Source organism: Trichoderma breve, chromosome 5 (genome assembly GCF_028502605.1).
Source record: "Trichoderma breve strain T069 chromosome 5, whole genome shotgun sequence".
NCBI lineage: Eukaryota > Fungi > Ascomycota > Sordariomycetes > Hypocreales > Hypocreaceae > Trichoderma > Trichoderma breve.
The window spans coordinates 3643712-3656141 of NC_079236.1; the positions used below are offsets into that span (position 1 = coordinate 3643712).

General features: G+C 46.8%; 5 protein-coding genes across 5 annotated transcripts; 2 read left to right on the forward strand and 3 right to left on the reverse strand.

The window, feature by feature from the left end:
- Positions 1-198: 198 nt before the first annotated feature.
- T069G_08718 (d-isomer specific 2-hydroxyacid dehydrogenase, NAD binding domain-containing protein) lies at positions 199-1333 on the forward strand (the record flags this gene model as incomplete). The annotated part of the gene is made up of 3 exons (XM_056175928.1): positions 199-619; positions 677-712; positions 774-1333. 3 exons carry the CDS (start codon positions 199-201, stop codon positions 1331-1333), a joined length of 1017 nt encoding a protein of 338 aa, XP_056026877.1.
- Positions 1334-3071: 1738 nt separating this feature from the next.
- T069G_08719 (phosphorylase superfamily domain-containing protein) lies at positions 3072-3989 on the reverse strand (the record flags this gene model as incomplete). Its single annotated transcript, XM_056175929.1, has 1 exon — positions 3072-3989. The coding sequence occupies one exon, from the start codon at positions 3987-3989 to the stop codon at positions 3072-3074; it is 918 nt and encodes a 305-aa protein (XP_056026878.1).
- A 731-nt stretch (positions 3990-4720) lies between these two features.
- On the reverse strand, positions 4721-7512 carry T069G_08720 (heterokaryon incompatibility protein (HET) domain-containing protein; the record flags this gene model as incomplete). Its single annotated transcript, XM_056175930.1, has 4 exons — positions 4721-5724; positions 5788-5979; positions 6055-6654; positions 6699-7512. The coding sequence occupies 4 exons, from the start codon at positions 7510-7512 to the stop codon at positions 4721-4723; spliced, it is 2610 nt and encodes an 869-aa protein (XP_056026879.1).
- Positions 7513-8681: 1169 nt separating this feature from the next.
- Positions 8682-9945, forward strand: T069G_08721 (uncharacterized protein; the record flags this gene model as incomplete). The annotated part of the gene is made up of 2 exons (XM_056175931.1): positions 8682-8946; positions 9017-9945. The coding sequence occupies 2 exons, from the start codon at positions 8682-8684 to the stop codon at positions 9943-9945; spliced, it is 1194 nt and encodes a 397-aa protein (XP_056026880.1).
- A 162-nt stretch (positions 9946-10107) lies between these two features.
- Positions 10108-11460, reverse strand: T069G_08722 (glutamine synthetase, catalytic domain-containing protein; the record flags this gene model as incomplete). Its single annotated transcript, XM_056175932.1, has 2 exons — positions 10108-10865; positions 10914-11460. The coding sequence occupies 2 exons, from the start codon at positions 11458-11460 to the stop codon at positions 10108-10110; spliced, it is 1305 nt and encodes a 434-aa protein (XP_056026881.1).
- Between the last annotated feature and the right edge of the window lie 970 nt (positions 11461-12430).

Genomic DNA, 12430 nt, shown 5'->3' on the forward strand with positions numbered 1-12430 from the left:
GTGAGATCTTGCAGCTGACCAAGCCGAACATGGCAAAGTAAGAGCCCTTTGATGATTTGATCCACTCCTTATGTCGCTAAGGGCGTATCAGTCTAAGAATAATAAATTGCAGCCAACAAATCTATCTTTACTAGTCAAGCTTGTGCTGCCATTGTATACAACTCAATGTTTCTCCGTCTTTTTGGTTCAATTCGCAAAATGCATCACAAAATTGTCGCTCTAGACGCTTGGCACGTCCCTATCCCCCCGAATCTACTCAACCTGCCACCCCCACACACTTACGAGTTGAAAGTCTGCGAGACACAACTTACTTCAAACGATGATATTCAAGAGGCTGTGAAAGATGCAACTATAGTTGCCCTTACACTCACACGTCTTGATGCTTCAACTCTCTCGGCAGCCAAAACTCCAAATCTTCGTCTGATCGCGGCGTTGGCGTCCGGGACGGATAGCATCGATAAACAAGAGTGTAAAAAGAGGGGAATCAGGGTTCTTAATGCGCCAGATGCGAATGGTGATAGCGTTGCAAATCATGTCCTGGCGATGTACTTTGCTTGCCGCCGACGTCTTATGCTGATGCAAAAGGTCATCTTGGGAACAGATGAATGGGTGAGACGGGGTACAATCACCAACCGATTGAACTCCAGGGACAACAAATTACCACTATCATGTAAAGAAGAAACCGTCGGCATTATCGGCTATGGAGCAATAGGTAGGAACTTGGCATATTGAGTAAAAAAATGAGCGATGGCTAACATCTTGTCAAAATATAGGTCAGCGTGTTGCTCAGCTTTGCCGTGGTCTCGGGATGACTGTTCTAATTGCCTCTCGGAAGGGCGCAGTGTCGGGCTCTGTTACAGCTGCTTCTACACGAGATACGATGAGCACAGAAGTTCATGATACTCGGACACCGTTTGCGGAGGTTCTATGTCGATCAACAGTGCTTGTCCTATGTCTGCCCCGCAACCCAGAGACGCTTAATCTCATATCTCATGATGAGTTCCAAATGATGTCTCAGAAGACCATCATGATAAATGTTTCACGTGGAGGTATTGTTGATGAGCCAGCGCTCATTCAGGCTTTGAGAGGAGGCGTGATCGATGGGTGCGCAACGGATGTCTTCTTAAAAGAGCCCTCTGGTGCTGGCGATCATTGGAAGGAAGGCGATAGCCCTATTCTCAAGCTCAGTCAAGATGAAGCGGAAGAATTGAACCTGTTGGTTACGCCGCACGTGGCATGGTATGCAAGGGCAACAATAGATGGCTACTTAGGAGCCTACAAGGAAAATGTTGAAGATTGGTGTGCTGGAAAGCCAAAGAATATTGTTGTATGACAAAATGAACGGAAGCATGATAGGTCGGTTAGTTATATATTATCACGAACAACGCTCAAATTGCGAATCAACTATCACGGATGAGTATAGAGGCTGTGGTAGTGAAGGGTGTCATCAAAAGCCCATGACACTTTGCTCAATCCAAACGGCAATCACAAATTGTAACTTTGGAACTCTATTCTTCATCGTCACCATGAATAGGGTCACCTCAAGCGGTGAACTTAATTGTGAAATAGATGACACTCAGCTTCTAAAAAAGACGTGACTCGACCAACAAAGTGTCGACTTCATCATCTTACACCACGCTGATGGCGCCGTCCACAACAGACGCTTCTACCTCTTAGGAAATGGCCAATTTCCTAGTTTGAAACCCCCACCAGCCCAACTGCCGCAGCAATGCCTCTTTAGAGCGTAGTTCCGCACAGAGTTTGTAGTTGATATCAGCTGCGTGTCGTTGGTGTCAAAGTTCCATTTTTACAATCCGGGCCACGCAAAGTAAGTGGAAAAGCCGCCGATTCCGGACCAACTCGCTGATTTTAATAAAAGGAGAATCGGTATCCTGCTACAAAGATGGAAACTGCATATATACTGACTTGGACAAAGATGAGCTAGACAAGCCATGAGTTGCCCAATCAACTCATGATCATAACTTGCGGAAACATGCAGAGCCCCGAATGCAGTGACACGAGGCGACAAGCCCTGTCACAAAGCAGACCATGGCAACCCAGAATGTGGATTGTGAATACGAATCCGAAGAATGCGTCCAAATCTCCCAATGCCAAACTTATTCGCTGACATGCGGCGAAAGAGGGTCATTATCGCCAGCGGGAACGACGTCGGGGCCACCTAAAGGTCCGGCAATATCAACCTACTGTATCGTCTAAGAAACACAAGCACCATGCTTCAAAAGGGGAGAATGGAACACAGACCCAGATCGGACCTCAAACCATTAGCAATCTTGAACCGCAAAGTTCTCTTTCATGCCATCGGGGGGACCCTTTCCAACCTTATGCTGAGGCAACTTCACATGTGGAAAATGAGCTGATCGATCACTGCAAGTCATTTACAACTAGCCCTATTAACGACTGTGATGAAACTCATACTAATGTCTTTTAGACGTCAGATGCGTCGTCGATAATGCCTATGTAAACTGTGGTACTTGTAGCAGCAGCGAAGAACCATTCATCCAGCAGGTTGATAGTTCGTTGGATCCCATGGTCACTTATGAAAGATGGCTTCCAGCTCTGTCTTCTTATGACAGCATGCCGCAGCCTCATATCGCTTTAAGCGCAGAGCAACGTTCATGTGACATTACTTCTCAAATATAAAAATGAGTGTATCTAAATGATTCGTGCTCCGTTATCTAGCACAGAAATCAGTGATCAGACTATCGCATTAGCTCTAGTCTTGACCGCTGAGGAGGTTCGTTTATCTAACTTCCGTGATTATTCTACTGATATGCGATCTATAAACTGATTATTAACAGTTAATGGCTGGGAATCTTACAGTATATTGTTTACACAGTACCGAAATTATTGAGATGGTCAACATCCGAGGTGGCATTAACAATCTTGGAAATGCTTTTTTAAAGCATCTTTTATACGCTATATGAATGTGTTTGGTGACAAATGATACTGTACAATCCTATCTCTATGAATACACAATATTGTAAAACAATATGTCTATCCGACGCAATAAATCCGTCCAATTACCCAACATTGCAATAGTGCTACGTGTTTCAGGGCTCAATTACAGAAAGAAGTTCTCGAGCATATGCTGCTGCTGTTGCTGCTGCATAATAATGCCACTCATCATTCTTATGCAAGTCGCAGTAATCGCAAATTCCCCGGATCACAAGACATGGGGAGTCATTCATAAGGCCCGCGGCTTCCATCTCGAAGCACAGTACTTTCAGCTCCGGGTCATGAGCGTAAGAGTCTCTAGCTCTAGCGTCTTTCATGAGCGTGTTGGAGGATGCGATTGTGCCGTAAAAGACATCAATGGCTCTGGGCGATGTGCGAGGCGGACGCGCAACGAGCTCACTCGGGTCGCATCCTGTACAAGTCTTCCCGCCTTGGTGTTTGCTATCGGAGCGGAATAACCGATCCACATCAGGTCGGTGGAAGCGAGGGTCGTTGTCGAATCTCTTCAGATGTTGATCCACGCCTCCATATTGGTCAGGAAATTGATGTCTTCGCTTGATTTCTGGAAGGATGTTGAGTATTTGTGATGGAGGAGAATTTAGATGGCCAGTTCGTTGAAATGTGCCATCGATTTGTTTCCCCATATCGAACTGAACAACTCCCCCAATGTTCTTATAAGGAACACTAACGACAACATCGCCGAGACGGATGTCTTGTTCTGAAGTAGGGGCGCCCCCTGCTATGCCAACCATCAAGACAAGCCGTAACTTGTAAAAGGTGCGTGTCATGTCGACCATAACACGAGCGGCTGCTGTGACGCCGTAGCGACCTGAGGGAAGGGATCCAATAACAATACGGTGCCCGCCAATACGACCAAAGCAGTAGGTGTTGCTATCCCCTGGCTCTTGGTATTCTGGGCCTTCAATCTCTTCGTCAAGCATAGCGCATGCGGCCTCATATTCCTCTTGGAGAGCGCAAACCCACCCAATGGTGAAGCTCTTTCGGGATGCCATGATGATATAATAAACAATAATAAACAATTGCGGTGTAATTAATTAATGTGAGAGGGCGCTTGAGTTACAGAATTAATAAGTCGAATTTGTATTATTGTAGATTTGTCTTGTCCCAAAAATTTGAAGTTCTTCATTGCTTTATATATACACATCTGATTACCTTCAAGCAATCAATTCCATGTCGTCGGCAGCGCGCTTAACGCAAATAGTACGCAGAACCAATATAGATTCGGTGTGCAGTTTCCGCTTATGCAGGCGAGGCGCGTATAAAATGGGCAGGCCGACAGGCGCTTAATTCACAGCCTCATTCTTCAGCAATGTGGGATGATGACGCCCTCATTTACTAGGCTGAATACCACATGGTGTTGGCCCGTCAAGTATATCTTGTTTCAGGTCATCTCTGTTGACAGTGAAATTAATGGTATACCTGGAATCTTAAATTAGTATTGTGTATCCTGTATCCATGGTGAGCGCCTAAATGAGCAAACCAATCCATTTTGAGGCGCGTAGCAGATATACGGCGTATTCCTGTTTTAATTAGAGGTAAAATTAGCAGCATGTTCAGTTACACCGAAAACTAGCTGAAGTTGATTGACCTCGGGATGAAACGAAACGATGTGATCAAGTACACGCATTGTCTTATTATAATTTCTGAGTAGCTGTCAGGCGATCTTTAATGTTCTGCTCTATAATCCAATTGACTCCACCATTCATCGCATCTCCGTAAGCCATCACTGAACTATGTACACAATATTGGCGGGCATCTTTTCCAGCATCTTATCATGCTCCTCTCTCCAGCCCCCATCCGTCGTATACGCCAATCCAACTCTCCGAAAGACCAATTCCGAAGGATCTCTATGCGATAAATCCGGATCGTAGCCCTCAGTATTTGCCTTGTGCCCCACAGGCTCCAGTACCAAGGCGGCAAATACGACCTTTTCCTTTACAGTGGCCTTGATAGGCAGGCGCTTAAAACTTGCCATCGGCAGACAGTAAAACGATTCAGTGATGACGGTTTTCGTACTGTCTGGGTAAAAGACAAGTTGCGGCATCTTGTTGACCGCAGATTCATTGCTCTCGCCCTCATCCTTGGGGGGTGTGACAATAAGTCTTGTTTGGCGAATCTGTCTTCCGACGGCGCTCTCTTGAAGAATCTCGGCCGACATGGCTCCCAAGAAGTAAGTGTACTCTGGATACTCGGTATCTTGAATGGTAAAGAGATGCGGCGCCGCAGTAACCTCCGTCTTCCAAAGAGGACCAGCGAGAATGATTGCAGATGGAGGCACCTCTGTATACATGTCATCCATCACCCAATTTCGCGGCTGATCGTGATCGTCTGGCAGTTTAGGAACATTCATAGCGCCTCCTATTGATGCCACCAGAGTATACTGATTGATCACTTCATCGTCATGAAACGGGTAGACGATTTCGCATTCGGGGTATGCCCAGCTCCATGATATAGGGACCGCGGGTTCGGGAAGATCCTCTCTCTCTGCATCTTTAAAATAGGCGAGCCTCCATAACAGATCCAGAGCTGTTTCTGCTTGAGGTTCCCAGTCTGCGGCCTCTTCACTTCCTTGCAGTTCATCATATTCATTGTACCAAATGCCAGCGAAGTACTTCTTACCGCCCAATCTTGCATTAAAGTTCTTTGCAAGACCTGCTATGGCAAAGAGGGTATCGCTGCGGTATGTGTAGTCAAGTCGCGAATATTCCTCAACAACGAGTCTCCAGGCTTTTCGAAGTTGTTTGTGAGAGGGATTGTTGCCGAGCGTGCGCTGCATATCTCTTCTGCTACTTGCCGAATGCAGTGGAATGTGAATGTCATCCTCCCATTCTTTCATGAGTTTATCACTTTGTGTTTCGAGTTCCTCGAGGCCACATTCGCATTTGTGGTGGCTTGCACATTGCCATGAAAGCTCATCGGGCCCAAAAATGAGAAGGCGGCGCGACAAAAGGCGTTCTTGAAATACCCATGCTCTCTTCCAGACTGGAATATCATCACCCTTGACCATGAATGTGGGATGATAGATGGTGTGTCGATAGTGCAATTCGTGATCCTTACCTTCTGCGTCTTGGATAGAGACAGACGACTTTGAGCCCCGCCTAGCAGTAGAGTCTTGGAACAATCTTTTCTCAGTGTGAAGTCCATGGCTCTCTACTAGGGTGATAGAGGAGTTGGAATATATGTCGCTCATTTTGAGAGAATGTTTCTTCCAATCGCTCTTGGAGTCTTGTATAATGCACAAGCTGTCGATCCATATATAGCGTATCTCCTCCCCGTATTGGTCTTGGTGCCATTTTGAGAATTTTCTCAGAAATGTTATAGAGTCTTGATAAGTAGGCGAGAGGTAGTCCCACGGTACTTCGTTGTACAGTGATTCGACGTTTTGCTTCGTGGCTTGAGATGTTTCCTTCCCCCACCGATGGCTTAAGCAGGCGTATCTAGCCTTTTTGCCGTTCGTTTGAATCAACTTGACACCGGACGCAGTGTCTTCAGCGGCGATGTCGAGAACTCGGTCAGGCATCTCTAAGATCTCTCCCGCCAAGCAATCTTCATGGGTGTCGTTGCATTCACGGAACCAATTCGTAGCCTTTTGAAAAGCTTCATCAGATGCGGTATTTCCGGATGGCACTGTTCGCTCAAATACTGTTAGTCCACGATCTGGAAACCAGGGCTGTCTCCAAGGTGACGGGATATCTGCGAACATATTGGTAAGCTATCCGCTTTTGAAGCATTCGTCATTTCCAGCTTCATACCTGTTTTGAGAAAGCTCTCTACACCCCACGCATGCGCTGGTAGCTCGCCAGCACCCAAGTGACCAATTCGAAGACACTGAGAAGCCGAACTTCCTCCTGTAGTTACGAATCCCAGTTCGCGCATCAACTCCTGCCGCTGCGCATATCCCGGGCTAGTTTCCATCATATAGTCGTGGAGGCCACGCCTCAAGGTCACACAAGGTGCAACCTGGTCTCCAGTATTGCGATGTGAAGGACAAGGTTGCTCAAGCCAGTATTTGAATGGAATAGACTTGTTCTTGATGAGCTCCGCTTTGACAAAGGATTGTGCCTCTTCATGTCCACCCTCCTGGAAATTTGGCTCTTGGCCCTCGAGAAGGTCGTATACTCTAGCATCGACTATGTCGTTATCAATCGGCATCGTATAAATTGCCTCGATTTTATTCTCATATTTATGTTTCATAGTCTCGGAGTTGGTGAGCAAATTCATTGAAGATCGTATTTTACTCCTCATCGAGCTGTTCTGAGGTGCTTCTGGAGTTGTCGGCTTAGGAGGGCTCCCCGGTATAGCTTTGGCGTTGCCATTGTCACTATGCTCGCTTTTGGGACTGGATGGCCTCGACTTGGCAGTTTCTGAAGCATCATCTTCCACGCTACCACGGAATGCAGTTTGCGAAAAGCCAAAGTCGAAACAGATTGGGCATACCAGATCAACTTGTTTCGATCGGGTTGCAGAGGTTGTGAGAAGCCGGCGAGCGCCATGTTGGAGGCCAAATCGTAGCATATTGAATTGAGTTGAAAGGACTATTTACTGAGTGGCCAACAGTAAAAGATGATGTTGCCTGGTTTTTATTATTTACAATCCAATTACTGTAGGACCATTCGGGCTGACTGCAGCTCTGCCTCGCCCCGCTTCCTTCTTACCGATCCCTGACACTTGAGATTTAGCGTCATGAGTCTAGACACATGAGACTGAAGACATCTCGGACATGCTCATCGAATCATTAATTTTATAACAAAGCTAAATATCGGATCAGCTATTCGTAGGATAAGTTTAAGGAATGTAGAAAGTATACTCTATGTTCCAATTTCTTCGTGGTGGGCGGGCTACACTCCGTATGAATTGCCATGGTGTGTAGAGTCCTTAGAATGAGGCTGTGTATCTAGGTTGCAACTTTCTTCTGCCTTGAGGCCTGTCTTATTATATTGAAAGAATAAGACTAGAGTAGCTTTTCTCCAGGTAATGTGGATAGTATTAAGCCACTCGTTGAATTTACACGCGAAGTAGTATCTATTTGCAATGAAGCATCATTTTGGAAGTTTTCTCTGCTTACCCTATTAGGATCGTGTATGACGTCGCATAACATTGAACGATAGATAGATCGTCCCTGTCCCAGCCTCGAACTGAGGAAGAAAGGTAGAGAATAATTAAGAAATACAGCTGTCAGAGCGGTATAGTGATGTATCCATGAAATGTGCCCGAATTTGCTGTGAATTTGTTATGTAAATGGTCGATCATGCATCCGGAGTTGCTAATAAGTTAACGTTTAAGCGTTATAGGCAGCAAGCGACTCCAACGGTGGTTCTCAATCTGGTTGATGTAACTCATCCAACAACCATTCAATAAAAATCTGCATCACGACCAACCACTTATACATAATAGGATTCTGTCTCCGCAAGTGTGTGTGGAGCAAGGCGGCCCCCAAGGCTCTGAGATCGCCATCGGATTATCGCACACCTGTTCCGATGTTGTAGGATTCTTGAAGGATTCTCGAGAGCGCATATATGACCAGCCCGCAATATATAAAGTAGACGCCGGTCTGCTGCAATCTGGCAACTCTGTTTCCCGCCTAAATGCTAATATACCTATCCTCAATTTTCCTTTGTCTCTTATATATACTACTATCACCACAATTGCCGCAATTATCACAATCCCCCAGAGAGACCACAACCATGGTGAGCATAATCCGCGATCAGACGCCGGGGTGCTACGTGAATGCCGTCTCGGAACTGTTCGCCGAGAAAATACAACTGGGAGAATTCTTCAAACGATGCCTGGCGCATTTCGGGCCGGCAGAGCAGCGAGTTCATCATTTGCCTGATGACAGTTTGGCGAGCGACTTTGTGCGCCCGCTCATGTGGCATGGGAAGAGATTTGGTCCCATGGCAAGTGCAATTAAAATCTGCGAAACGGATCCTCTAATTGCTTCTTTTTCCGGTAAGGGACTTTCTGAAGCTTCGTCTTTATTAGAGCGCATGGATTAACCTGCGACATGTGAGCCAACTAGGTGAGAAATTGGAGCCTTTCTTTTCGGCTTGCGCATCTGGACAAGCGGACATGGCTTCACTCCGATCAGGCAGCCCTACCGTGAGTGCAGCAGATGCCGATCGCCTCTTGACTCTGCCTCTATTCCGCCAAGCCATGTTCTTCACTGCATTGAATACCGGCAATCCTGGTCTAGCCATAAAGATCGCGGATGAAAAGCCCTTGGATTCTCCTCCACCGCCCGAAAATTGGCTTTTGAAAGAACACGTCAAGTTATTTTATTACCCAGATGAACAGCAAGAAAAGATGCCACTCCGTGTTTGGGCTGCAGCTCTCAGGAACAAATGGACTCCGGTAGATAAAATGTTGCTTTTCGATGCTGCGCGTGGGGAGAACTCGGAAGAAAGCATCAATCTGTTGGACGCCATTGTCAAAGTAGACCCAAATTTTCTCGTCTCCGAAGATTGGTTCCAAAAGACCTCTCTTGAGTTTGCCATCCAATCTGGTACTCTGCAGGTACTTCAGCATCTATGGAAGTTGTACAAGGTGCCAGAAACAGAGCGACTCAAAGACGATCTGTTGATTGTGAACGCGGAAGGCAACAACACTGGGGGACTGACGATGCTTGGGTGGCTTCTAGATCAGGGACTAGATGTGAATTACAGAAGAGTCACGGAATCGGACGAGGAGGTGCCTTATTCAGGAGATCCACGAGAAACCGCTGAACGATGGTATGCGCACCAGCAGAGACCTCTTTCACGACGAAAGACTGCGCTTCATGCAGCCACCGCCATGAAAAACGCCGAGGCCGTGAGATATCTCTTGTCCAGGGGAGCCAACGTGGATGCCCAAGATGGCCTGGGTCAGACGGCTAGGTTTATCGCTGAGCGAGATAGTAATGCGGAAATAGTCAAAATTATTGATGAATTTGTCAAGGGGACACACTTATAGTTGGTGAGAATGATGGATGCAGCAACTGAATTGAGTCTATAACTCCTGTATATCCCTCTGCTTTAGTTAAGCTCCCTTTCCTGATTTGTGAGATACAGGTATGTATCGTGGCAGCTGGACGCGGTGGTTACTATATGTTCCTAAATACGTCTAATAACTCATCTAGAAAAGCTCAATCAGAAGATCTCGAGCTGCTTGTGTCCCCATGTTCCGAACCAATGATGCCTCATATTTCTTCATCTGGAGATAGTGTCGGATGATTCTGCTTTCCATCACGTTTTCAAGCTCTTCAAACGTCGTTTCTAGCCGGTTAAGTGCTTCGTCAAGGCTTTGAGGCAACGTTTCACCGTATTTATTATCTGAGTGAAGTTCAATACCGCAGTCTTTTAGGACCAGAGGCTCCTTAGTAACGCATCCAAGAATACCGGCGCTCAGTATTGCTGCCAAAGCAAGATACATATTGGCCGTGGCATCAAGGGAACGAAATTCCCAATGGCCGGCCTTGACCTTCCGGATGGGCACCGTGCGGTCTTCAGTGCCCCATGACACCATGTTGCCAGCAAATACGGGCTTCACGCGCTCATACGATATTTCGTAAGGAAGGCCGAAGGCACAGAGCTGAGGAAGCCTCTGCAGCATACCAGCCAAGAAAGATTCCTCATCTTGTGGCGGATTGATGCTGATATGGGCATGTTGTCCCGATGATTGCCGTCGTGATGGCAATGGGCGTGGTGACATGGTGGCTACCAGTCCGTGGCGGGCAAATATGTGTTTGAGGGTATCATGGACTAGGAGTAACTGATCAACAGCTTGCACAGGAGGCAGCGGCCCTAGAGCGATTTCGTACTGTCCCCGATTGCCCTCGCTCTGGAATGCGTCGATTTTGACTCCAGCATCCATCAATGCCACAACAGCCTCCTCTATAAAGGCGAAACAAGGGTCACGATACGACGATACCACACAGTTGCCCAGGCTTTTGGCGTATGGAACATACCCTCCTTCGTCTGTGGCCTTCATGATTTCGAACTCGACTTCAAGTCCGACAAGGAAGTCGACATGGAGCGTCTGCTTTCCCTTTTCCACCACCGTCTCCAAAGCCCGCCGTGGACAGAGATTCCAATTTGGCTGAGTCAGGTAGGGGAGGTGCTGGACAACCTTACACATGACGCTGGCATACAAGGGATCCAGTCGTTGTCGTGTCCGTAACGATGTCCAGTCAGTCACAAGCACATCGTTGCCCTTGAAGTCTGTGCTTGGCAGAAAACTGTTGTCTACAACACCCATAAATGCCACTGGCCCCACGCGTAACGTCCGCTCTCCTGCTGCTATCGCAAGTGCATGCTCGAGAGGAATAATGCGGCCTCGTAAGAGACCAGAAAGATCTTGCCACTGGAAACGAACAAAGCGGATATTGGGGTGGGCACTGAAGAAGTTGGTAACAGTTGCTGCGATCTTCGTGTTTGGTGCGCCATTGGATAAGCCGTTCAATTTTGGTTTGGTCTCGTTGGGATCCATGTTATTGGTGGAGAGAGCGACGAAACTATGAGAAAATGAGTCAAAGAGTTATTCAAGAACGAAACGTGTCATTTGCTCACCTCTTTGTTTCGGTTCTTTTTGTCACGAAAATGTCGATAGATAGTGTTAAATGATCGTAGGAACATGTGGGCGGGGAGGCTTATATATGTCGATGTGCCCACTCCCGGTTCAGAGACAAGTCTGTTTCATAGATGCCGATATTATAACTCGCTATTGTTAAATTAAAACCTCTCATCTCACGATCTCATACAATGCATGACACGTCACATATTCGATCGCCTCAGGCGTCTATATGAAACAGACCGACTGCAGGTCGGATGTATCTTCGTGGGTACAGAGACCTACGTGTCCATCTATTTACGAGATGGCTTGCATCTTTAATATCCTAAAGCCCGGGACGAGATGAAAATGACGTTCACCGGTATGTATTTTGGTGGGACTGTGCAACTGCCCCTGCATTCGTTGAGCCGTTGGCGTGCTGGCCAAGATAATTGATGCATATTCGGCCTATAATAGTGCTCAGAGAATGCCACGCATGCAGCTGAGCCGTAAGGGGGATATGTTCCGACACACTCACTTCCGATTACTCTCTCACCTTCTTCAATATTTACGATATTGACGTACAGGTATATACGTATGATCTTATCGAAATGTTAGGATATGGTAAAAAGATGTCCCGATAATGCTCACATCAATGGTGTCACATGCAGGGGTTACAGAAAGGGCGAGTATATTTTTAGAACGATGGCACGGGAACTTTTTGGGTCCCTTCATTGCACCTTGGAAGATGTGCATTATCCGCCATTGTGATGGTCAAGTAGAGATCCGTGGCTGTCGGATTGAAGTTGGTGATATTGAGGCTTGTATTAGCAACCATAATGACATCTCTGGTACTGCTTCATCCAGCCGCGTCGACTGTCTGATTGCCTACAGCCTGCGAAAGTTGTCT